The sequence below is a fragment of the Narcine bancroftii genome, chromosome 1 (assembly GCF_036971445.1).
Source record: "Narcine bancroftii isolate sNarBan1 chromosome 1, sNarBan1.hap1, whole genome shotgun sequence".
Taxonomy (NCBI): Eukaryota; Metazoa; Chordata; class Chondrichthyes; order Torpediniformes; family Narcinidae; genus Narcine; species Narcine bancroftii.
This window is the reverse complement of record NC_091469.1, coordinates 25411653-25438931: the sequence shown is the minus strand read 5'-3', so window position 1 is coordinate 25438931 and position 27279 is coordinate 25411653. Positions and strand designations below refer to the sequence as shown.

Here is a 27279-nt window from a genome sequence, read left to right as displayed (position 1 = left end):
TCAAAATATATTTAATGTGGATGTTTAAAGCCATACAATGAACATTAGCAAATCTGAAGTACAGTTAATCACATCTTTCTGAGCCGCCTGTTTAATTGATTGATTTGAGAAGGAGGAATAATTTGTTCTTAGTCCTGAGAACCAGCTGCTCATAAGAAATACTCATCGTTGCAGTCAGCTCAGGCAAGTGAGGAGTGTAACTGACAGCTCATACTCCTGCAAATTTTTCCATCCTTTCTCTTGCACGATCTCATTCTGCCAACAATGCGTGACCTTATTTGTGCAAAGAATCTCAAAAGAAACATGGATTAGTTGATGTGTAGATCAGATGTATTAAAGCTAGAATACAGTTATTTAACCACCTACAACAAAGATCAAGCAGTCTCATGTAACTTCAATCCTCAAGATTCAGGCTGGAAAAATCCATTTCTCTCTGGGCTACAATCTGATTGCTCTTTAACAATGGTGCATCAGTTTGTTGGGTAGACAGATGAGTTAAAGAGGTCTCAATGGACTTGGCTCCATCTTGAACACCACGACCACCATCATTATTAAAATCCGAATCATCACCATACTCATCCCCCTCGCTTCTTTTTACACAACTTCTTGTGTGAGGATTTGTTTCAGCATCGCCTTGTTTACTTTGGGGATCTGAAGTTAACCTAGGAAGTGGATAGAAAAAGTCCAATCAGCTCCAATATCCAGCAAGCACAAATGACGGGAAAAATTAAACTGCATTTATATCCAAAAGTCATTCAGAGGCAATGTTTTTATTTAGAACCATAGTCACAGCTGCAACAGCCAACATGAAAACACGAAGATTCACAAAGAGAAGGCAGAAATAATATTCAGAACATTGGATAATGGTGACTCTTTTCCCTTTGTGGACCTTCAGGAAAGTGGGTGTGACTGATGAGACTGCCATTTATTGTCCATTCACCATTGCTTATGGAGTGAGTGGGCCATTTCAGAGGCAGTTAGGATCAACCAGATTGCTGTCATGCTGGCAATCATTCCACAGCAGATGCCTGCAACTTATTTCAATACCTCGCCCCATTCTCTTGCTGACCTCTCATACACTGAGAGACTGAGACCATTTACAAATTGGAGAAATAACACCTCCTATTCCATCTGGGCACCCTCTAACCAGATGGCATTAACTTCTCTGGCTTTTATTAGCCCCCACTCCACCATCTCTTCCATGTCTCCTTTCCTCTAGTTGTGTATACCTCTCTTTTCCCTGTCTCTCTTCACAGAGCCAAAATATATCCCCCCACTTCCCATCAATTCTCACCTTTCCTCTTATCATATCCAATTTATACCTTTTGTCTGTATTCTTCCTCCCTTTATACCAGCTTTTTAATTTTAAATTTTACCTGTAAATTTAAATTTAGACATACAGCAAGGTTACAGGTCATTTCGGCCCACGAGTCCATGCCACCCAATTAACCTACACCCCCAGTACATTTTGAATGGTGGGAGGAACCAGGCCAAACCCATGCAGACACGGGCAGAACATCCAAACTTATTACAGACAATGCGAGATTCAAACCCCAGTCTCGATTGCTGGCACGGCACTGTAAAGGAGTTGTGCCAAATGTTACACCAACCATGCTGCCCATAAATATAAACCTTTTGCCTGCTTTTTGCTCACTCCTTGAGAAAGGGCTCAGGACCAAAAAGCCAGTGATACATATTTACCTTCTATGGATACTCAGTTTCTTCAGCATCTCTGTTTTTATTTCATGGAGTCCAGACAGATTAAGAACAGCAGATGTGCTTCCCAAGGTTTTCACAAATCTGAATGCCTCACACCCAAAATGAGCTTTCCATTGTAGACATTTTTTTAATTACTTCCATTTAATCAGCTACTCTGCTGGGATTTAAATAGGTGCATGTAGATCAAAAATCTACCTCTTGAAATGAATGCAACAAAAGGACTGTAGTGTCCACTCTCAACAAGATAAATATTGCCTTAGAGCATGAAGGAAAACTCTCTTTTCAACAATGTGCAATGGATCTTTATGTCCATCTGAGAAGTTAGAAGTTTGTGTAGGACAGACCGAACCAGTTCCAGTCTGGGGTGACACCCTGAGGGCATTTTGGCTCAGAAGCCATAGAGACAGGCAAGTGGTGGAGTTTGACACTGGTGACCATAGCAACATTGCTTTAAGGTCTGGAGAAAAAGGTATGGTGGAGAACTCCAGGCATCAGAATCAAAATTTGTAATGAATACATCACAAAATTAATTGTTTTGTGGTAGCATTATACATCAAATATTGCTATAAAATTACACTTGAAAATAAATAAACTAGTGGCAAAAAAAAGGGAAAGCAAGATAGTGTCTGTGGTCCATTGTCTACTCAGGAATCTGATGGCAGAGGAGAAGAGGCTGTTTTTGTAATGTCTTCAAGCTCCTGAACCTCCCTCCTGATGGTAGCACTGAGAAGAGGGCATGACTAGGGTGGAATGGGTCCTTGATGATAGAAGCTGCTTTCTTGAGGTACTGCCTCTTAAAGTTGTATATGTGCCCGCTGCTCTGTCTGAGGCATCTGTTGTAAGGGTCGAGTCTGGGTGCACCAGCACCACTGCCCTTGCCAGTGCTGCTTTCGTCATGTGGAAGGCTTCTGGGGCGTCTGGTGCCCACTGGAGTGTCTTGTCGCCGAGCTTGAGGAGGTTGAACAGTGGCTGCATGAGGGTGGCTGTTTCTAATTGGAAACAATGGTAGAAGTTAACCATCCCCAGGAACTCATGCAGGCCTTTGGTCGTGCTTGGTTTGGGGAAATTTTGAACGGCCTCTATCTTTTCGGGCAGCAGCATGGTTCCCTCTGGGGTGATGCGGTGTCCCAAGAAGTCTATTGTCTCTAAGCTGAACTGGCACTTGGCCAGGTTCACCGCGAGCCCGAACTGCAGTAGTCTGTTGAACAGGAGGGTCAGATGTGTCCTGTGAGTGCTGGCGTCAGGGCTGGTGATGAGGATGTCATCTAAGTAGACAAAGATGAAATCAAGGCTGTTTGAATGGCGGATGAATCCCAGCTCCCCAATGGCGGTGAATTTGGCCTTGGCTCATTGGAGCTCGTCTTGCAGGAGGTGCCTGGTCTGTGCGTGCAAGGGACGCCCAGCTGTCTCTATGTGGTTCTTCACACAATGTGGTGGGTTGGGGGTCATAGAAGTTTGGGGCCAGTAAGACTGGGTACCTGGCCAGTAGGCAGGCGTATGCATCTCAGTCCAGGGCGTGGATCCCTAACGGCAGGAAGGAATGTTGTTGCAGGGTGAGGGGGAAAGACTGGAATGTGGTAGCATTCACTAATCAGCATCTCATCACGTCCACCAGCAGTTTGTGTGCCTGTAGAAAGTCTGCTTCGAGTAGTGCCTGTCCCACGACTGCGATTGTGCACTCCCACTGGAAGACTGTGACTGCGACGTGGATAGTGACCAGGCAGGTCCCATAGCTCAGGATGGAGGATCCGTTGGCTGCTTGCGGGAGGGGGGGGCCTTGGGGTTGTGTCTGGCCTCGAAATACATTGGCAGGATTACATATATAACCATTTATGGAGTGGAAACAGGCCATGTCGGCCTTTCCAGTCTGCACCGGTTCACTAGAACAACTCCACTAGCTCAAACCTCCCACTCACCGCCAATAACCCTCAAACCCCCTCACCTCCATGTACACATCCAACCTTCTTTTAAATGACAAAAGGGACCCTGACCCAACTATCTCATTCGGAAGTTCATTCCATTCTGCCACCACTCGCTGAGTGAAAAAGCCACCTCTAATATTTCTCCTAAAGTGTTGCCCCCTTACCCCTTGTTCCAACCTCCCCTGCCCTCAGGGGAAAGAGTCTGTTTATGTCTAGTCTATCTATTCCTTTCATAAGACTGAGGAATGGGTGCTGCCATGCACAAGGTGACATGCCGTAGAGATAGGCGATCCACATCCCTTTTGACATTTAGCTTCCTTGGAAACTTGCAACATTTTTGTTAAGGTGTTGGCAACAGTTCAATGACAAGAAGTTGCACTGAGCAATGATTCCCCTTAGACAATCAGGGAACAGATTAACCAAAAAAGTGTCAAAGATAGCTGTTTAACTCTTTATGCACTGAAATACATTTACCCATCCTTATCGTCCTTGCTCCCAATGTTATGGTGCCCCTCTTTTCTGTTGGTCTCTGAGGTAGAGTAGGCCTTTCAGAAGGCCAACCGCTGAGGCCACTATCGGTGGCTGTGTTGGGTTTGGTAGTGGGGTATGAGCACGGGCAGTATTCACCATGCTTCTGTGTACCCGTTGTGTTGCTGCTGTGCCGCAGCCACTGTTGGGGGTTTCTGGTGGGCTGGTTGCGATGGCGGCGCTGACGGTGTAGACGAGCTGCAAATGGAGGGAACTCTGCTGTGGTGTGCGGAAGAGCCTGTTTTCCTCCTTGGCCACCAGGTGCAGGGCATTGAAATCCACGTCTGAAACCGCTGAGGAAACATGTATCAGCAGCCTGGAGAGGAACAGGGCCTGTCGCTCAGACCCCGCATGTTTAAGATCCAAATGGCACGCTCGTGCCGGTTAAGTTCTAGGGAGTCGAGGAGGAACTGCCAGAATTGCTCGTACTTACACACCATTGGCAGATTGTCCATGAAGGAGCTTAACTTTGGCAACGGTGGTGGCATCCAGAGCGCTGATGTGCCAGAACTTGGTGTCCTCTGAGTCAATTCTCCTGATGTTGAATTGGGACTCAGCCAGTTCCTGGGCTGGTTTGGCCAGAAGAGTGGTAAATGCACACCCATGCGTTGGACGCAGCCGATGCGACTGTAGTGAATGCAGATACTTGCATTCTGATGAGTTCGATGTGGGTCACCACTGTAGTGACTATTGTGGCAGAAATAAAGAGACATCCAGACGATGCAAGTATGAACCAAAAACTGACTATTATTTGAATTCACTGCATTGCCCCGCCACACGGAAGCGGGGCGATTCCCTTAGCTCGCACGTGGCGCCAACCTCAGGCTTCTTCTCTGTAGTGAAGGAGGGCCTGCACCAACTTGGGATAGCCACCCCCCCGCGATCGCTCGGTCCACTACAATTTCATCAATATGTTTCTGATTCCAGAATTTCCCAATAATAAGCTTTCTCCTTTCATTGTTAAATTAAGTTATATTTGTATTTACCCATCTACTAAGATCTTCCCATATTGAGAATTTTGTGTGATTATGAACAACGGATCCATTATGAGTACAGATACATCTCTTTAGAATGCAAGCCATTAGGCCCTCAAGTCCCATTAGTTTATCTAGCAGTTTTTCCTCTCAGTGATAATAATAGTTTAAAGTCCCCTCTTTCTTTTGCACACAGATGTTCTAGCATTATTTAGATGCTTTCGAGTCTTTTGGGATAAAAGAGAAGAAATAAAAATGATTTTTCAAAGTCTCCGCCATTTTCTTATTTTCAATCAATTCCACAGTGTTACCCTCCTCGGGGCAAAGATTTGGCAACTCTTCTTTATGAATACAAGAAAGGAACTGGAAGTGGATCATAAATGCAGTTGCCGGTGTTGACCTTGTTATGAGAGAATTGAAAGACAGAATTAAAGGCATTATTTGTTGGTCATAGAGAATTTGTGAATGAAAGCAGCTGTCTGCAGTGAACAGCTCAATTGCACTGCTTTCGAACCCACTATAAAATCTGGCACAAGCTACTTACGGATGTACAATCTCTTCCTTCTTCCCACATTTGGCACAGAGTTCCAGTTTGAAAGCACAAACTTTACAAAGAACGTGGTAAGAATCCTTCACTGTCTTCTGAAGACATTTCACACTAAATGGGATTTTTAAATTTAAAAAAATACAAAAAGTCAGAACCTGTACACAGTTTAGGCTTAAAATCAGAATATAGGCTCAGTATGTAAAATATTATGAATCTGAACATTTGAGAAGCTTGAAGTGCTAGACTATAGAAAGAGGCAGTTCAGTCCATTTGTTCTGTCAATGAATTTCAAAATCTTCACAAATGCAGCCATTTAATGATGAGTTTTCTAACATACACTTAAATCCCATGTACACATGCATTGAAATTTGTGGTACCGCTAAACAGGCTATTTTTGTAAAATTAAACGACCTAAAATACAGAAAGATAATTAACATCAAAGATAGATAATAAATTTCCAGTTATAGCTCATGGAAGAAAAAAAAGTGTTTCAATAATGTGGACGGTTATTGAAGAAGTTTATGAATGGCGTACTTGTAAGAGGTTCAAAAGCTTGATGTTGGAAAAACTGTTTTTCAACCTAGAGGTGCTGGACTTCAGGCATCAGGCTTCTAGACCTTCTTCCCACGGGTAGCAGCAAGAGGCTGTAACCAGGGTGATGGGGTTCTTTACAATATTGGCTGCCTTCTTTTTTTTTTAAAATGGATGGGAGGTCAGAGCTTGTGATGGGCTGGACGATGTTGTCTTCTGTGTTCCAGGGCACTCGAATTACCAAAATAGGATAGGATGTGACCAGTCATTATTTTCCACAGAAGTTTGATAGAGTACATTTAATGTTTACAAAAAAAATAACTGAACTTGATTAGTCTTAAAGCTATTTAGCTTTGCTAAGCAGCAGACAAAAATCAATAAGAATTTACCACAATTAACTCACTAAACGATTTTAATGGTCATGGTCTTGTCTTTAGGCTGATTTAAAGAAAGTTGATGAAGCTCATTCAAATAACAAGGCTCACATCCTCATCTTTCCTGCATTTTCCTGTTGTCAATGGCCTTCGGAGTTCAGCAAGGAGCGTGGGGATGGGGTTACCATCTCATTGCATCCATCAAAATCTTTTTAATTCAGCAAATGAGCATTGGAGTTGGGGAGCCTCCAGAATTCCTCCTCCCCTTCCTCCACCCCACTTGGCAGGAACAGTTGCTACTTCATACCTCCCGCAATGATTTTGTCCATGTATTCTTCCCTTTCTCCTTCATTCTCCCATTCTATCTAGTGACACCAATGAGTTTTTCATTTTTTTTTAATAAAAAGGTGCAATTTAGTTTGTCATGAGATTTAAAAAAAATGTTTAATACTATACAATTAAACATTTGCTGGACCAAGATTTGTGAGCTTTTGGAAATATTGCTTAAGCACAAGATAAATTTGAATCACATTAAAAACCTGGTCATGATGGAGTTTGGACACAAAGAAGCATCAATGCAAGCTTCATAGCTAGTTAAACGAAGTTCAATTCCCAAGCGATCCCCATTCTAGTGTTAGCCAGCAGTTCTTTCATTGGGTGGGGGGAGGGGGGGGGCGAGGACAGCAAGAATACTCTGTGGCTTCAAGCTTTAATTAATTCTCTGATGATAGAAGAATGAATTTATAACTCCGATTCCACAGGATCATACTCTATAAGCATTATGAAATCCTTCTGGTCAACTCTGCCTTTCATGCAAAAACAGTCCATTAGGCCCAATCCCACCATGCCATAGCTTGTGCATCATTTCAGCCTCCTCTCATTCCTTTTCCTCTCATGCAAGCTATATGGCTTTGTATTCCTTTCTCACTCCATATACAGTTTTATTTTTATTTATGAGATTGGAGGGTATTTACCCGATCAGGTCCATGCCAGCTCCCAACAGAACAATCCCATCAGTCCCATTCTTGTTCTCCCTTCACTGCGCCCAGTTCTCTCTCACAAATGATCATGAACTTCCCTTTGATGCTTCTGCCACACCGCTACATAAGGGTTAATTTACAGTCATCAATTAATACTTGAGTAGCTCTTGGGAAGTGGGATGGAATTGGAACATCCAGTGGAAAGCCACATGGCTAGGCTGCAGTCCTGACCACAGATACTCCCAGTGTGGCTTTTCATTGGGTGCTCCGATTCCCTCCCATTTCACACAGGCAGTAACTGTGGTTAGAAGTGCAGCCTGGAGCTGCTGGGTCACCTCTCTCACTCCACATTCATTCCCATTTGTATTTATCACTGTTCTTCACACTTGAACACCAGTGGAACTATGTGAGGATGCTTTTTATAGACCAGATCTGCTTTTAACACCATCATCCCAGGGAGACTGGTTACAAAATTGCTGAATTAGGATTTTCCCCAATCTATTTGTCTCTGGATTAAGGACTTTCGACTGAACCATTCCCAGACTGTTAAAATTGGCACTCATCTCTCCTCTTCCCTTATACTGAGTACCGGCTTCCCACAAGTGTGTGTACTAAGCCCCATCCTCTATTCCCTCTATACCCATGATTATGCCTCTACGTATTCCACCAACATCATCATGAAGTTTGCGAATGATACAACTGTGATTGGATTTGTTTCAAGAGGAGATGAGACAGCCTAGAGCACACATGTCAAACTCAGGCCCGCGGGCCAAATTTGGCCCGTGATATAATTATATTTGGCCCGCAAGATCATATCGAATATGTATTAGAGCTGGCCCGCTGGCAGCCGCGCCAGTATAGCGCATGCACAGCTAATACTACAAATCCCAGAATGCTTTGCAAATGTGTTGGCGCCAGCCCGTCAGCCCGCTAATCGCCCCCACCTCCTCTCTTTACTTTCATTAGCATCTGTGACCTGTCGCCCAACTCACATGTAATAAACCCCTTACGGAAAATGGCCAAACGAAAGACAGAAAACAGGACCTTTCAAGACAGGTGGGAGGCAAACTCTGACCCCAGAGTTTGATGAACTTGCATCGAAGAAGAGATGCCAAGTATCTGGTTTAGACCCAGGTGCATCAGAGTAAATCACAGTGGAGCAAGCGAAGCTTGGATTAATATTTTCTTTGGTTAACTTTGGACTGTTCATCGTTGAAAGATTGGATTTTCATTGAAGTTGTTATTTTTTTGACTTGTTGGCTTGTGAAAAAAAATACATTTAAAAGGAGCTTAAAGGCTATAGAGAAATATTATTTATTGAATTTTTTATTTCTCATTTGTTAATGCTTCTTCTGGAAAGAGTTTAACCAAAACTATTATTAAACATTTATTTTAATAAGAAAAAGTTTAACATTACATATGTTGAAAGAAGAGAAAACATCCAGATGTTGTTGAAAATTTTCAATAAATATTTAGTTTGGCCCACGACTTAGTCCAAGTTTTTAATTTTGGCCCTCTGTGAATTTGAGTTTGACATTCATGGCCTAGAGGATGAAATCCAAAGACCAACAGAGAACAATCTCGTCTTGAATTCCTCAAAAACAAAAGAACTTAGAATAGACTTCAGGAGGAACAGTTACAATTCCAGACCCATTATACATCAACAGGGACTGTGTGGAAAGGGTCACTATTTTCAGGTTTCTTGGTACGCATTTTCTTGAAGATCTTTCCTGGACTACCAATACCATAGCAGCAGTTAAAAAGGCACAATGACCACATGTCCTGAGGATTCTCAGGAAAATCAAACTGCTGGGTCCTTCTATCGCTGCTCCATCGAGAGTGTGCTGGCCTACTGCATTCCTATGTGGAATGCCAGCTGCTCATTAGCAGACAAGAGAGACCTTCAGAGGGTCATCAATACAGCCCAGAAGATTATCAGCAGCGCGCTGCCCTCTTTAGAGGATTTAATCATCTCTTGCTGCCTTAGTTAAGCAGCCAACATCCTGAAAGACCCTTACCATCCTGGACATCATCTGTTTAACCTGCTGCCCTCTGGTAGATGTTTCAGGTCCCTTCAATCACAGACAGACTTAAAAACAGTTTTTACCCCAGAGTTATATGTGAATGGAACCCCCGCCAAACATTGAATACTGTATTGATTTATTGTGTTGTTTTTATTTCATTTGTTTGATATACGTGTGCACCATCAGGACATGCACTCAATTTTGTTGTACTTGGGCCATGACAATAAATGGTTATCCAGCTGCCTTCTAATGAACTGATGGTATTATTTCCAAATTTATTAGTTCCAAATTATAACTAATTTTGAATGAGAGAATCAGTCTTGTTATCTCCACCAATGAAAATGGAATTGAACATTCTCTCATTTCTTGACCCTTTCACTTCCTTATTGAATTTATTGTGAGCTCGGAAGAGTACACTTTATATTCATTAATATGGTGCAATTTTCAAGTACAAGGCAAGCACTTCTTGCCCATTGCTAGACATCACTGAGAATGTGATTGTAAGACCCCTGTATAAAGTGCGGTAGTCACACATGGGGAAGGTTCTATAAAGCATGAAGTTTTGGAATGTTGAGCCAATGATTTCAAGGATAGGATGATGCACAAGACAGTGGGGAACTTGAGAGGTGGTGATATTCCTTTTTTATTTGTAGTCTTCAGCTTTGAAGGGAGATGGTAAAAGAGCCTTGCTGAATTACTGTCATTTTATAATCGGTAGGTATTGAAGCCACAAAGAACCAGTGGTGGAAGAAGCACACATTTAAGGTAACACATGGGCTGTCAATCAAATAAGAGAGAGAGAGAGAGAGAGAGAGAGAGAGAGAGAGAGAGAGAGAGAGATTGAAATCTATATGTATATATCTGTGAGATACACAGCTCAGAATTTGACAGACACTTGAAGGACCCACTAACCCACATCCCTAATTTAGACCAATTCCTCTATCTTCCAAGATCCTGGTGCCCCTCCAATTCCAAGCTTGAATGTCTCGAATTCAATTGTCCTGCCAGGCCTTCAACTGTCAAGTCCTTCAGAAATATTCTCCATCTGCAACTGAATTCTCAAAGATACTCTTAAAGCCTACCTCTTTGGCCAAGCTTTTGACCACCTGCTCTAATATCTCTTACATGGCTTAATATCGAAAGATGTTTACCAATTGATTCTCTGAATTTCTTCATGGCCCCTCTTTTGCTATGTAAAAGGTACTGCACAAATGGAAGTAGCTGCAATCAATATACATTTTTAAAGTTTTATCAGAAGGGCAATGTTTTAACTTACCATTTCCGAGGCTGACTAAGTGTCTTATATTTGCTATATTTTATTTTCCATTCCAAAACTTCCTTGCATCGTTTGCATACACCTGTATGCATGATAGCATTTAGCATCTGGGAAGGGAAAAGAAACATTGGGTTTATGTGACTGACAATTACTGGGATGGGTCCAAAATTATAATTAAAATTTTTTTTTTTTTTTTAAAATGGAATCTCTCTTCCTTTGAAAAAACTGGGGTGAAGGGGGTAAACATATAACCATATAACATTCAAGGAAGATTTTAAAATCATGAATAGTTCAATAGGTTATCTTAAGGGAATATCTTTCTAATTGAGTGAAAGTCTAAAAGAATAGCATAAATACAAAGTTGATCACCAATAAATCCAGCAACATACTCAAAGGAAACTTCTTTAGTAAGAGAAACCACTGCAGCAATATGCATAACTATGTAAACTCTCCGTAGAAGCCAAATCTACTATTTTTCACTACAGAATTCAATCTGCGATCGTGGATTTACGAATGCAAGCGTGGAACTTTCTGTTTGGTGAGATTGTATGAAAAGACAGACTCAAAAGATTGGAGGGTGGCAGGAATTGTGCATTAGCAACCATCAAGGTTGTCTTGAAATGGTTTACACCAAGCTCTTACAACAGTGCTGGAGAAACTCTCGTATCTCCTCTAAAGTGCAGTGGACTGAAAACACAATTAAAAATTACAAATGATTATAACTTAAATATTAATGTACATTAGGAAGGGTTGTGGCTGTCATATGACAACATCGCCCCCTACCTAGTCAGAGGACACATCAGCTGCCATTCAAGGCTTGGTTCCACTGCATCCAATAGTGCACACCTTGCTGTTGAATCCATGTAAATTACCTGGACTGGACTCTCCAGCCTGCCTGTATTTGGCCTTGGGCCACTGACTTATAATTGGACTAACTCTCCTGGCACCAAGCCATTATCTCTGCTAACAACCTGGGCTGGACCCTCCAGCACTATAAAACTGCCATGTGTCCTTTGTTCTCCATCTTTGCCAGCTTGGGACCACCCTGCTTCACTCCAGACCTGGAAACGTGGAAGGGACGTGGAGAAACTATTGGTAAGCTGTGCACTGTTAAAAGGGTTTGGAGCATTTAATTAGTGTCCTTTGTAGCATAGAGCCTTACCTGCACTAAGTCAAGGGGTGGTGGGGCATGGTAGTGATTTCTCCTTGATCACTGTATGTACATTGTATGTTTGTGTATTTTGTTTCCTTGCTATTTTTCCCATGTTCGTTATTAATTGTATGTGAGCTTCAGTGCTGCTATTACTTTCCCACAGTTGCTGTAAAGAGAGAGAGAGTGTGTGTGTGTGTGTGTGTGTGTGTGTGTGTGTGTGTGTGTGTGTGTGTGTGTGTGTGTGTGTGTGTGTGTGTGTGTTACTATTTCCTACACTTGTTTTTTTGTAAATAAAATCCTTCATTACCAAAAGTCCTTGCCTTTGAGACCTACAACCTGTTTCCTCACTCACAATAGAATGTTAATGTTTGATTAATGGCTTGTCATCAGATTGAAGTCCATGAAACAAAGAAAGTACAGATAGAAAATTGGCTGTAACAACAGTGATCAGTTTTTTTTAAAAAACAGGAGGGAAGGGCACAATGGAATTCCACAGGGATTGTACCAGAACCACTGCTTTAAAGCTGAATGTACAGGTATACAGGTCACAAAATACGAAACTCAGGCAATAAAAACTGAGCATATTGGAAATACTGTGCATCTGTGGTGTGAGAAAAGGATTCAACATTAAACTTTGAAGATGTTTCACCAGAAGTCAAAGGAATTCTATTGAATTTCTTCAAAATTAAAAACATTGTCAGGTAAACCTTTTATTCCTGAGGGAAAGCTGCCCATCTTATTTAATCATTCCCCTATTGATATAACATCTCTATTCTGGAACCATCCTCGAAGATGCTGAAGTCTGATCCAAAATGTCAATATTCTTTTTCTCTCTACAAAGCCGCTACTGTGTCTGCTGAGTACCTCCACCCTTTTCTGCTTTTATTTCCGAGTCGGAGTATCTGCCCATTTTTTCTTCTTTATCACTGGAAATGTCATCAACTTCTAGAAGGATTCAAAAGACTTCAAAGATATGGAGACGTTGGTGGAATGGGTGGCGAGGTGGTAGGTCAGATGTACAACTGAGAAACCAAGAGCTATACTTCGTTCGGAAGAGGAGGAATGATATAAACCTTGGGACACAAATATTAAGGGCATCAGGAACAGAGGATTATGGAACAGTACAGCAGTTATGCCAACCTATATAATCCTACCCCAGGTCAATCTAACTCTTCCCTCCTTCACAGCCCAGAACCCTTCAATTTTCTTACATCCATGTGCCTATCAAAGTCTTTTAAATGTGCCTATTGTATCAGCCTCTTCCACCACCCCCAGCAATGCATTCCAGGCACCTACCACTCTGTGTAAAATAACCTACCTCTAATGGCTACCCTATACCTTCCTCCGGTCTCCTTAAACAGATGTTCTCTGGTACTCTTGGATACAGGTGCACAGTTTACTGAAAACAATATTGTAGGTTTGTGGAGCATGCAAAATGACGAGACCTAAACTTTCGTCTTGGTCAGGCTATTGCACTCTGCGGCGGAAATGGCAGCTTCTACTTGTTGCTACTACAGAGATGTTTCTCTGGAGTCAACAAGTAGAGAACCCCCCCCCCGAACATACCAGAACAGTCCTTTTTATTCTTTTTTTTAATATAACAGAGGCATTCTCATCATTGGGTCCAGGATAAATGTGAAGGATTTGGACGGCATTGAAAGAGGTTTACAAAAATTATTCTAGGAATCAGTTACGTGGATAGATTAGAAAAGTAGGTATTAATAGAGTAACTTAAAATCTTTGCAAGTACAGTAAAACCCGTTATCTAGAAATCAACCAACAGGCAAAAAAGGGAAACAAAATATTTAAAAATCTCAGGATTTTATGCAAATGTTGATCCATTAAGTGAGGTGTAAAATTTTTGAAGCTTTGGGAATGCTCCAGTTTAGGAAGATTTTGGAAAAACTTTATCCACGATTTTTAAGATCAAAATAAAACCTTGCCCTTTAATTACCTTGCTTAGTTTTTCTTGTGAACTGGATATACATCTGTCTGAATTCCAGGAGAAAGTTTTAGCTTTTATCACGTTGATCGTCAAACAAGCAATTTTATTAAAGAGGAAAGGAGACTCGTCACCTACTCAGTCACAATGCTTACATGATGAAATGTCCTATTTAAGCCTGGAGAAAATTAAATACAATATTAAAGAGAGAAAGTTTTAATTTGAAAAGATGTGGACCCATTCATAAATACTGACATGATTGGAGGATTTAAAAAGCTTGGATGCTCCAGTGATTCTCTGTCTAGTTTCTGAAGGTCACTGTTTGATCCATATTTTCACATCCTTTTCAACATGGTAATCTTGATTTAAGAGAGGGATTAGATTGGATTTAGTTTTATGTTTTTTTTCTCCTTTAAGATCAACTTGTAAAGGTGTTTAATTATGTTTGCCATAGATCATATCATTAAATTAGAGAGAATTTACCCTTTAAAAACCAAGTCCCTTAGTCTAAACCAGTGGTTCTCAACCTTTTTTCTTTCAACTCACAAGGGAAGGTGAGAATCACTGGTCAAGACCTAATTGTTACTGTAAATTTTGCTTGAGAAAAATTGTCATTGGCCCATTTCCTTTGGAGTTATGAAACCATGAACATAACAACTCAATTAGGTACAATTAAAACAGTGGTTTTCAAACTTTTTCTTCCACCCACATACCACCTTAAACAATCCCTTACTAATCACAGAGCACCTATGGCATAGGGAATACTTAAAGTGGTATTTAAATGGAAAGAAAAAGGTTGAGAACCACTGGTTTAGACTAAGGGATGGTCTAATGTGGTTTACTTGGTTTCTATCCAGAACCCTTCTCCATTAACAATGGCGTGAAGCAAGGCTGTGTTCTCGCACCAACCCTCTTTTCAATCTTCTTCAGCATGATGCTGAACCAAGCCATGAAAGACCCCAACAATGAAGACGCTGTTTACATCCGGTACCGCACGGATGGCAGTCTCTTCAATCTGAGGCGCCTGCAAGCTCACACCAAGACACAAGAGAAACTTGTCCGTGAACTACTCTTTGCAGATGATGCCGCTTTAGTTGCCCATTCAGAGCCAGCTCTTCAGCGCTTGACGTCCTGCTTTGCGGAAACTGCCAAAATGTTTGGCCTGGAAGTCAGCCTGAAGAAAACTGAGGTCCTCCATCAGCCAGCTCCCCACCATGACTACCAGCCCCCCCACATCTCCATCGGGCACACAAAACTCAAAACGGTCAACCAGTTTACCTATCTCGGCTGCACCATTTCATCAGATGCAAGGATCGACAATGAGATAGACAACAGACTCGCCAAGGCAAATAGCGCCTTTGGAAGACTACACAAAAGAGTCTGGAAAAACAACCAACTGAAAAACCTCACAAAGATAAGCGTATACAGAGCCGTTGTCATACCCACACTCCTGTTCGGCTCCGAATCATGGGTCCTCTACCGGCACCACCTACGGCTCCTAGAACGCTTCCACCAGCGTTGTCTCCGCTCCATCCTCAACATCCATTGGAGCGCTCACACCCCTAACGTCGAGGTACTCGAGATGTCAGAGGTCGACAGCATCGAGTCCACGCTGCTGAAGATCCAGCTGCGCTGGATGGGTCACGTCTCCAGAATGGAGGACCATCGCCTTCCCAAGATCGTATTATATGGCGAGCTCTCCACTGGCCACCGTGACAGAGGTGCACCAAAGAAAAGGTACAAGGACTGCCTAAAGAAATCTCTTGGTGCCTGCCACATTGACCACCGCCAGTGGGCTGATAACGCCTCAAACCGTGCATCTTGGCGCCTCACAGTTTGGCGGGCAGCAGCCTCCTTTGAAGAAGACCGCAGAGCCCACCTCACTGACAAAAGGCAAAGGAGGAAAAACCCAACACCCAACCCCAACCAACCAATTTTCCCTTGCAACCGCTGCAATCGTGTCTGCCTGTCCCGCATCGGACTGGTCAGCCACAAACGAGCCTGCAGCTGACGTGGACTTTTTTACCCCCTCCATAAATCTTCGTCCGCGAAGCCAAGCCAAAGAAAAGAAGATCCAGAACTATTTTAAAGAAATATTGTTAAATAAACAAATATGGATAGTTTTTTTTTAAATTTATATTTATATTAATATGATATGTATATTTGTTTTATTAGATGACTTTGTATGTAAGATTTATATGTTAAACTCAATAAAAATATTTTTAAAAGAAAGAAAAACTTTGAAAGTTTAAATTTGGTGTGCCTTGCCATTAGTTCGCCAATCATGCAACACACAATCTCAAGCAACCGGAAAATACACTCATCCAGCATCTACTAATCTCCAAAGGTGCTGGATACCAGGGATTTTTACTGTAGATAGAAAGAAACTGTTCACATCGGTAGAAGTGTCATACATTAAGTCATTGACAAAAAGAACCAAAGTTATACAAAATTTAAGTATTTTGCACAGCAAACAGTTAGGATTTTGAATGTATGGTCAAAGTTCAAAGTTATTGTCAGAGTGCAAACATGCATCACATACAACCTTGTGATTCTACATATTGTTCGAGTACAAGCTATACAAAAGGAAGGAAATAACAACAAATTTTCCTCTCAAAAATAATACGAACATTGTTTACTCTTTTGGTTGTTTAACTAAAAATCTCATGTATTCTATTTTCTCGAAGAGCAAAAGGGCCTAAGATTGACATCCATCAGCACTCAAAATCTTGTAACATTTGGTTGTAACAAACATGAAAAATGGTCCACTGAGATAGAAAGACTGATTGCCTGAGAGCTTTAAGGTGTTGGAAGATAACTGGAGGTAAGACACAAAAAGTTTGTTTAGAGCTTGGAATGCAATGTCTTATCGAATGCTGGGAACAAATTTACTTCCAATTTGGAAGAATTATGGTGAATTAAATTACCATTCTATAATTTCAGTAAAAAACAATGTTGGAGAAAATCAGCAGGTCAAACAGTATAGTAAATATAAAGATTAAGTTCTAAATTAATCCAGTTTGAAGCATCCATTCTATCCTTATAATGAATCCAAAAAATTATACATTAGTTTCCCAATAATAAAATCTAAAATTAGGTAAAGCCTAATTTTTAAAGTTTTAAAGAAAACTTTACTAAGGCGAGGACACCTATTTTTCTAAAGATATAAAGAAAAAATTGAGTCAGTGAATCAAAAAAAGGTTTGGGAACAAAAATGGGAAAAGCTTGAAAAATATATAAAAACTTGGGTAGGATATTCATCTTAATAACATTAATTCATCCAATTAAGGACATCAACAGAGGAAACCACTGAACTAAAGACTTCTTAACCTAGTTCGCTGAAGTAAGAAAATTATCTTTAAACAAATGATTATAATTTTTAGCGCTAAATAATTAAATTTATTTTTAGTTATTTCAAAAGGTCAGTATCTAGAGAGCGAGAAGTCTTCAATACAAACAGCTCACTTTTCTGAAGATTCAATTTATAACCTGAAAATTTACCAAATTGGTGGAGCAATGACAGAATGAATGAGATCGAATGATCAGGGTCTGACATATACCACAGAAGATCATCCGCATATAAAGAGACCTTATGAATACTCCCTCTCTCAAAGATGTCATTAGATTTCTGAAAAGCCACCACTAACAGTCCTAAATAGTAACAGGCTAAGAGGACAATCTTGGCTAGTTCCACGGTAAAGATTAAAGGGCTTGGATTATAAAGAGTTAGTAAAAATTGAGGCAACAGGAGATAAATATATCAATTTAATCCAATTAATATATTTAGGGCCAAAATTGAATTTTTCTGGGTAAATAAATAATCTTATTCCACCCTACCAAAAGCTTTTTTCAGCAATGAGATTACACTCAAAAGATGAAACGAGGAGAGTAAAGAACATTTAATAAGTGATGGATATTAAATTGTGAATAACATCCTTTAATAAAACCCAGTTTGATCTTCAGAAATAATAAGAGGCATAAAATTTGCCAACCTGCAGGCCAATATTCTCTTAGTTTGATACTTGGGGTGCCATTACCTTTTTCTGCTTCCAAATTAACTGACAATTTTGTTGTTAAGCATACTTTGAGAATTTGATTTCAATTTAGAAAAGTTTTGGATACCATAGATTCTTACTTGCGAGCCTTATATTACTTAACTATTTTTTCCCACCTTCAGTGCAAGGTTCTGCTTTTCGTGAATGACTTAAGTTGGATATCCAATCTTTTTAAGACTTACTTGTTGATAATAATTTAGACTCATTCAAACAACTATCTCTTAAATTTAAACTACCCAAACATCATTTTTAAAAAAAATAAAGATACCTACAAATTAGGAGTTTTTTGAACTCTGTCGCACTGAGACTTCATCAAGATCTTGTTATATATTCAATATGGATGATCATAATTTTAAACCAAGTCAAAAAAAGCTGATATCAACTACATAATAAAATTCTAGATAAGATTAAAAAATTATGAGAGCAAGATCTTCAACTTTCATGTTCAGATACTACATGGGATTCTATCTTAAAATTGGTAAATTTATCCTCTTTGTGTGCCCAACATTTGCTTTTACAATTTAAAGTAGTACATCGAGCTTACTTTTCTCAAGTTCAATTGGCTAAATTTTACTCTAACATTTCCTCGAAATGTGACAGGTGCAAGAATGAAGAAGGTACTTTGTTGGGTGGAGTCACATGGTGGAATAGTGGCTGGTCGAGTAGAACCAGCCTTCTCCAGAGAAAAAAAGTTTGAAAAAACAGAGTTCATTAAACATAAAATAAAGGAAGAGAAAGATAAAGTTACAGAGAAGAGACAGAAGATGGCACCCAAAAGAGAGAAAGTAAGAATAACAGAGAAAAGGGAAGAATGAAAATCACTGATGAAGAAAGAAGAACACCTTATCTAAACATTCGGAGCAGGGAGCCACCGTGGAGAGAAGCGGCCGATCTCCGACGTTGGTGAGTCCCTGGAGGAGCGGTGTCCTCCCGACCGGCGGACTTCAAAAATGGCTCTCAGAGACATGAAAAGGTGTGCAGTGCCCAAGTAAAAGTAAAGGTTAACGCCGGCGGGAGGGGTCTCAGCTAAGGAGCAGCCAGCTGAGAGACGCCCAGCATCGGGGTGTTCGGCTAGGGGAAGCAAGCAAGAAAGAAGTGGTGAGAAAGAAAATGAAGGGCTGGAAAAGGGTGAACAGCAAAGGGGCCAACCTGCAGCAGTAGGCCCAGTAGCAGGTCGACCTGTGGCGGGAGGCCCAGCAACGGGTTGGCCTGCAGCTGGAGGCCCAGCAAGGATACAGAAGCAGCTCATCAGAGAAAGAAGATACACAGGTACAGAGAAGAGAAGAAGAAGACACAGACATAGATACAGACACAGGAGGAAGACCAAGAATTTCAAAGGAAAGAGGGTAAAACAAAAAGACAACATTTAGATAAAGCCTTTTTTGAAGAACAAATGAGGTCATTAAAAGAATGGCTATCATTAGAATTTAGTTCAATCAAAAGAAAAATGAAGAGCTGAAGACAGAATGCAAAGCTTAGAGTTGGTCATGACTGAAATAGAGAAAAAAGTAGAAAATGTGGAGGAATGAGAAGCTGCTGTAGAAATGGAGAGAAATGATTTAAGAGGGAAGTTGGAAGAGAGTGAAAAAGTTAAGGAGACACAAGATTTATTGTCACAAAAAATTGAAGTATTGGAAAACTACAGTAGACAAAACAACATAAAAATAGTGGGCCTGAAAGAAGGTGAAGAAGGGTCAGATATGAAGGAATTTATAAAAGGATGGATCCTGAAGGTGCTGGGAATGACAGATTTACATGAAGAAATCGAAAGGGTGCATAGAGCACTAGTACCGAAACCGCCACCACATCAAAAACCAAGATCCATATTGGTAAAACCTCTAAGATATACGACAAGAGAGAACATACTGGAGCAGGAAAGAAAGAAGGTTAGAGAAGACAATAAGCCATTGGAATATAATGGACAAAAAATATTTTTTTACCCGGACATAAGCTTCGAACTTTTAAAGAAGAGGAAGGAATTCACACAGCAAAACCAATCTTATGGAAGAAAGGTTATAACTTTATATTAAGACATCCACCAGTACTCAAAGTATTTATTCCTGGGGAACAGAATAGACTGTTCTTGGACCCAAAGAAAGCCCAAGAATTTGCTGAACGTTTGCAGGACAGGAGAAGAGAGAAGGTGGAGTAAAAAGGAAAACCGGCAAGAAAATATACAAAAATATGTAATAATATAAAGATAATGTATATATAAAGATTTAAAGATGGAAAAGAGAAGGGGAAGAAGGGGTAAAAAGAGAAAGAGCTTTGTTATATGTATAGGAAAGTAGTGTTCTCTGGGGGGATTGGGGGTAGGAGGATAACAGTCACTACGAAATTGGTTGACACTTGCGAGTAAGTTCGCAAAATGAATGGAAAGGGGAGTTGTGGTTGCTATCAAGGGACAAGGGGCAACCCAAGGGGGGGGGGGGTCATTTGGGGTTAAAGGGTTATTGCTTGTGGAGATTGTTGGGGTATTTCATGTCTTAAGTGCATTGTCATATATTGAGATTAAAAAGGAAAACTTAAAGAACAGTAATGGAAAAAAGGGAATGGAGGTGAAGAGGCAGAAAAGAAGTGAAAATAAAGATACAAGATGGCCATATTGAACTATATGACTATAAACATTAATGGTATACATAAACAAATTTAAGTGTATTCCATTGGGGAAAAATAAAAATCACATATAATTAAAAACACAAAATTACAATGTTTGAAAAAACCTGGGAATAATACATGGAACATAACAGAAAGAGCTGGCCTCGGACCACCACCACCTAAACTGGTAAGAAGATAAACACGGTCAGATTTAATGTGTATAAGTAGATGACATATCTTTTGTGTTTGTTTTCCTTTTGAATAAAGATGCTGTTTTATTGTATTTTATATGTTTAATATTTACTGTTTTTGAGGGGGGTGGGAAATGGGGGGAGGAAGGGATGGGGAAAAAAGAGAAAATGTAATTGTGCATATTTAAAGAGATGCATCTGTAAATATTTTGGTTGATATGGATCATAGTGCGATAAATAAAGAATTTTTAAAAAAAAGAAGGTACTTTGTTACATGTTTTGGTCTCGTTCCTCTCCATTTTTTGAGAAGATATCTTTCATATCTTTAGTTCTCAGTGTGACTCTGATACCTTATCCTATAATTGTCCTTTTTGGATCAAGTAAGACAACTGATTTGAATTTAACTACATCTCAATCCTATGTAGTCTCTTGCTAGACATTCAATATTGATGAGATGGAAAGATGCTGTCCCTCCTACACCCACACCCCCCACACCCACACCCTCAATGGCTATCTGATATGACGGCATGCCAAACTTTGGGGGGGGGGGGGGGGAAAATCAGATGTTCTTCTATTGTAATGGATTTAATTTTTCTGTTTATAGGGTACTTTTATTAATTATTTACATAATTTACAAGATCACTTAGATTTTGTTTTAGGAGTTCGTGGTTTATTTTAATGGTAGTGCAATTATATGTACTGTTGCATTCCAAATAGCAGCAATTTACACTTATCTAACTTCACCCCCAAATAGAGAGACCAGGGGTGACAAATATTAACTTAGCGGGGGCGGGGGGGGCCGTGGGGGGCGTGGGGGCGTGGGCGGGGGCGGGGCGTGGGGGGGGCGTGGGCGGGGGGGCGTGGGCGGGGCGTGGGGGGGGCGTGGGGGGGGCGTGGGGGGGCGTGGGGGGGGCGTGGGGGGGGCGTGGGGGGGGCGTGGGGGGGGCGTGGGGGGGGCGTGGGGGGGGCGTGGGGGGGGCGTGGGGGGGGCATGGCGGGCGCGTGTGGGGCGCGTGTGGGGCGCGTGTGGGGCGCGTGTGGGGCGCGTGTGGGGCGCGTGTGTGTGTATTCTATTCTGCAGTCTAATTTCATTTTACTACGGCCTGACTTCCACAATGCAGGAGGCTGAGAGGGGAGATTACCCATGTTTAAAATCATGAGGGGTATAGACAAGGTAAAAAGTTCTAAGTTTTTCGAGGAAAGGAGAATCAAAAACCAGACAGCATAGATTTATGGTGAGGGGGTGGGGATTTAAAAGGGAGCAGAGGTGCGTGTATGAAATGAGCTTCCAGAGTCGTGGTAGAAGTTGGTAAATTTTACCATTTAAAAGACATTCAGACAATTACATTACTAGGAAAGGTTTTGTGGGAGAAAGGCTGAATGCAGACAAATGGGATGAGCTTGGGTAGACACTTGTTCAGCATGGATATGTTGGCCAAAGTGTCTGTTTCTGGGCAGTAAAGCTATAATTACGATTTTCCATATTAAAAAAATTGTACTTTTTCATCCATTACCATTGAAAAAATTAATTGAGGTGCAAGAATATTTCACATTAGGCATCAGCTAAGGAACTCTTTGTCTGAGCGTCTAGTTAGGCTCTCAATATTGGTCACTGTTTTCCCCCCTCAGACCCAATTGCAAATTGCAAGCAACAACCAGCAAATAAAGGCAGTCACTATTATCAATAAGGATTTTCCTTATGACACATCCAACAGCCGACCCATCTGACTTCAATCTGACAGTGGCCCTTGCTGATTAGGTCCGAGACTGGGCATGGTCAGTGCGTTGCCATTCTCTGCCACTGGAATCTTTGCCAGATTTTCCTTTTTTACCATTGGTTCGAGAAGTAACAAAATATCTCATATTATCAATGACTGGAAAAATCTGCGCATCACTGAGGATGTAATTACGTGGCTGAGAGGACAACAACCCAAGTCTCAACATGGACAAGACAGGTGAGAGAATTGTCAACTTCAGAAGGATGAAGGTCAACTATTCTCCACTGCACATTAGTGGTTCTTTCGTGGATAAGAGTGGAAAGCACAAAGCTCCTTGATATGTATATAAAAGACAACTTATCCCAGACCCACAACACCATCTCATTTGTCAGGAAGGTGCAGCAGTGCCTGCATTTTATAAGGAGGCTGAGATGGGTAAAGTTACTGGCATCGATCTTGACCACCTTTTACAGGGACACAATTGAGAGTGTCTTTTCTGGCTATGTCATTGTGTGATATGGTCATTGCAAAGCATTGGACCAGAAGTCTACAGAGAGGATCATCAAAACTCAGAAGATCATTGGGGTCTCCCTTTCCTCTACTGGCGACGTTTATGATGCGCGTTGCTTAAATAAGGCTCAAAGAATTATTGAGGATCCTTTCTATCCACTACATGGTATCATTGACCTACTAATATCAAGAAGGTGCAAGAGCATCAAAATCAGGGCTGCCAGGTTAAGAAATAGTTTCTTCCCATAGGCTGTGAGATCGATGAATTTCCTGTAACAGAATAAATTATCCCAAAATATTTATTTTAAATAGTATCATTATGTGTACACGTGATTATGTATGTTTTGTCTGTTGGTACTTCCATAGTCAGATGATAATAAACTAATGGAAGACAAAAAGGGATAAATAAATAATTTCCAGTTAACAAGCCATATGAGAAGCAGCTCATGAGTATTTGCAGTCAATATTAAGGTCTTAGATATATTATAGCACCATGAATAAAACTTCTGATTCTCAATGCCAGAGATCTGGGTTCAACCCTGACTTTGGGTGCTGCCTGTGTGGAATTTATTACACATTTTCCAGGTGACCATGTGGTTTTCTCTGGGTACTCTGGTTTCCTCCCACATCCCAAAGTTTTACAGATTGGTAGGTTGAATGGTCAATGTGAATCTGAGGGGCGATGTAGAACGTGGAGAGAATAAAATGCTTATTAGTGTAGGATTAGTAAAAATTGGTAGCTGATAGTGGAGATGCTATGGGCCGAGGCCTGTTTTCATTATATCACTCCATGCTTCGACATTTGTTCCCTAAGGTTTTCATTACAGCAGCTTTTAGGTTGTGGATCAATATCTCATCTCTGAGCCAGAAGGACAAGTTTGAGACACTGCTGAGATTCAACACATTATCCAGGTTGATGCTCCTGTCTAGACATGAGGCAGTGCAGCTGCCTTTTGGATGAGATATCCTCCCACTTAGATGTACACAAAGAATTTCACTGAAATACTTTAAAAGAGATCACAGAATTGTTACCCACACCTCCTCCATCACCACCATTCGGGGCCCCAAACAGTCCTTCCAAGTGAAGCTACATTTCATGTGAATCTGCAGGGGTCATCTACTGCATCCGGTGCTCCTGTGGTGGACTTCTCTACATCAGAAAGCCTGGACACTGACTGGGAGATCGCTTTGTTGAGCACCTCAGCTCTGTCCACCACAATAGTGGCCACCCATTTCAATTCCCCATCCCATTCCCTTGCTGACAGGTCTCTCCGTGATTTCATGAACTACCAGACTGAGGGCCACTTGCAAATTGGAAGAACCACACCCCTTCCAACTGGGCACCCTCCGAAAGGATAGTATTAACATCAACTTTTCTGGCCTTCATTAAAACAAACCCCACCTCACTTCTCCCCCCATCGCCTTCCCCAGCAGCATCTCTCCCTTCCCTGTCTCCTTTTGGACAAACATGATAAATTCTTACCTCTTCCCTTATCATATCCAATTAACACATTTTGTTGGTTTGGATTCCTCCCCGGTTTCATTCAACACTGTCTGAATTCTGAGATTTCCTGCTTCTGGTTCATTCAAGGAACTTGAAGAAGGGCTCAGGCCCATAATGTCAGCAATATATCCTTTTTATGGATGCTGAAAAGACCGGTTGAGTTCCTCCAGCATTTCTGTGTGTTTTTACTATAATCAGAGCATCTGTAGACTTTGGTGTTTCAGTCACAGAAATGTTCCCCTGTGCCCTTGGTTCATTATCTTTCCTTCAACCAATATCATTAACAACAGATTACCGAATCATTCACCCCAAAGTTGTTTTTGGGAGCTCTGTGAACAAAACTGGCTGTGATCTTAAATACCTAAGTGACTAACCCAAGACATAAAAGGCAAAGCATAAATAAATGTTTGTTTAATAAACAACTTTTTAATTAGTTGCCACCAATTCACTCCCAGTTATTTTGCTGTAACAATCTTAGAGAAGGAATGTATGTAGTTAATGCACAAAAGTGCTGGAGAAACTCAGCAGATCCCTCAGTATCTATAAGAGGAAAATATATATAACCAACATTTGGGGCCTGAGCCCTGTGCAAAAAGCAGGCAGGCATCTAATAAAAAGGCAGGGGGGGGGGGGGAGAGAAGATAGGAGGGTAGGAGAGAAGCTGAGAAATTATTGGTTGGCATGAGAATGAGGCAGGAACTTGACTATTTCTGCCCATGGTCTTATGAAATGTTAAACTGAGACCTCCTGCTAATTCCATCTGGGCACCCTCCAACCGAACAGCATTAACATCAACTTCTTCTGTTTCTGCTAGCCTTCCCCATCTCTCCCTATCCCCACATCTCCTTCCATTGGCCCTTGCTCTCTTGCCCTCCTAACCTTGTCTCTTGGCTGTTGGCCTGTGCTCTTCACTCTGTCTGTCCCTTCTCCCCCACCTTTTTATTCAGGCACCTGCCTGCTTTTTGCTCATACTTTGAAATGTTGGGTTGTATCTCTTTGGCTCCAAAGGATGCTGTGGGATCTGTTGAACTTCTCCAGCTCTTTTGAGCGATTAATTAATTCCACTTCTTGTCCTTGAAAAATTCTTTAAGTACCTACTGTAATCCAAAGGTAATTTTAAAGCCATTAAATCGGATTCCAGCAAATTAATGCATTTATTCCTCAGAGACTCATCTTTATCCACTGGTTACTGAGAACCCAGTGGAAACACTATTTCTTATCCAGCAAAATTCTGGGAACTCTAAGGGCTGAAATAATTTAATAATAACAAACACTAATCTAGAAGAACAAGAGACTAACTTTACAAAATTAGACGTTCATTCCAGAACGAAACTGGAACCATTACTCACCTTCATCTTATTACTTTTGTCATACTTGTCATTTTTAAACACTGTGACATTTTGATACTTCTGCCCTCTCCTTCTTGCAACGTTGCCCCTTTCTGTACTCATGATATTCGCTTCTTTCTATTTCTTTCTCGCAAGCCGCCTGCACAACCTGCAGCAGCAATTACCCGGAAGTGGTTGGTCAGAGACCCCGTGGTTGAAGTCGCCGCGTCTGGTTTGCTGAACGATTTCAATGGTTGACGTTGGATAGGTCGCCCTGCACGTCAATCATCGAAGCACATCCAACCAAGGAAAAGCTGGGGATCGCGAACGCTGCTGCTGCTGGAGGAACTCAGCGGACCAGGCAGCTCCGAAACTTGATTCGACCCATTGATGCTGTCTGACCTGAAGCTATTCTTTGTCGACAAAGCAAAGAGGCGGATGTTTGTTCCTTGATCTGTTCACTTTTTGACATGATAATGAGTTTCTTGCCATGTACAAAATGTACACCCTGGCTTACTGCAGCCAAATAGGAACAGTATACATCAAATTACTCCAGTATGGAGAATGAGGAAAGAAATGGTAAAACCAAACAAAAATGGGAACAAGATCTAAGCATAAAGATAAAGAATGAAACATGGGAGAAACTATGCTCCAGAACCATGAGAAATACAATAAACACAAGGTTACGTATGATACAATATAACTGGATACACAGGTTATACATTACACCTCAGAAGTTAAATAAATGGGACCCAACAGTATCTGACAGATGTTTTCGCTGTAAAAGGGAAACGGGAACAATAGTTCGTGCAATCTGGACATGTGAGAAAGTGAAAAAATTTTGGGAAGATCTAAACCAGATACTAAATAAAATCACAAAAAGCAATATACCAAAAAACCCAGAGATCTTCCTCCTAAGTAATATAAAAAACAAAGAATTTGGACTTGATTTGGATGGAGCACAAAAAAGATTTGTTAGGATAGCCCTAGCTGTAGCAAAAAAATGTATTATGTCAACCTGGAAATCAGAAGACAACTTGAGAATACAACAATGGTATATAGAAATGAATAAATGTATTCCATTAGAAAAAAATAACATACAATTTAAGTAATAACATTACAATATTTGAACAAATATGGGAGCCATACATGAAACACAATAGAGAAAACCTACCGTGGACATCTACCACCTAAAATGACAGAAGGAGAAGATAATGAAAAGAACTGACTCAGTGGAATTTCTTGTTTATTTTTATTGAGTGACAACATTGTTTAACGGGTTTAATGTATCTTAGATTCTGAACTTTAAATAAGTGGGAGGGGAGGTGAGGGAGGGAGGGAGGGGAGGAGGGAAGGGGGGGAGAAAACGTCACTGTATATATTTGAAAAGGAAAATGTATGTATC

The 27279-nt window shown here is 41.0% G+C and overlaps 1 protein-coding gene across 2 annotated transcripts; it reads right to left on the bottom strand.

The window, feature by feature from the left end:
* On the bottom strand, positions 1-26064 carry c1h9orf85 (chromosome 1 C9orf85 homolog). 2 transcript variants are annotated; one of them, XM_069940399.1, is made up of 4 exons: positions 25896-26064; positions 10876-10982; positions 5688-5801; positions 1-662 (listed from the first exon to the last, which is right to left on the bottom strand). In XM_069940399.1, exons 1-4 carry the CDS (start codon positions 25995-25997, stop codon positions 395-397), a joined length of 591 nt encoding a protein of 196 aa, XP_069796500.1. In that variant the 5' UTR covers positions 25998-26064; the 3' UTR covers positions 1-394. The 2 variants fall into 2 exon arrangements, with proteins under 2 accessions (XP_069796500.1, XP_069796587.1); XM_069940486.1 differs by lacking the exon at positions 5688-5801.
* Positions 26065-27279: the final 1215 nt, after the last annotated feature.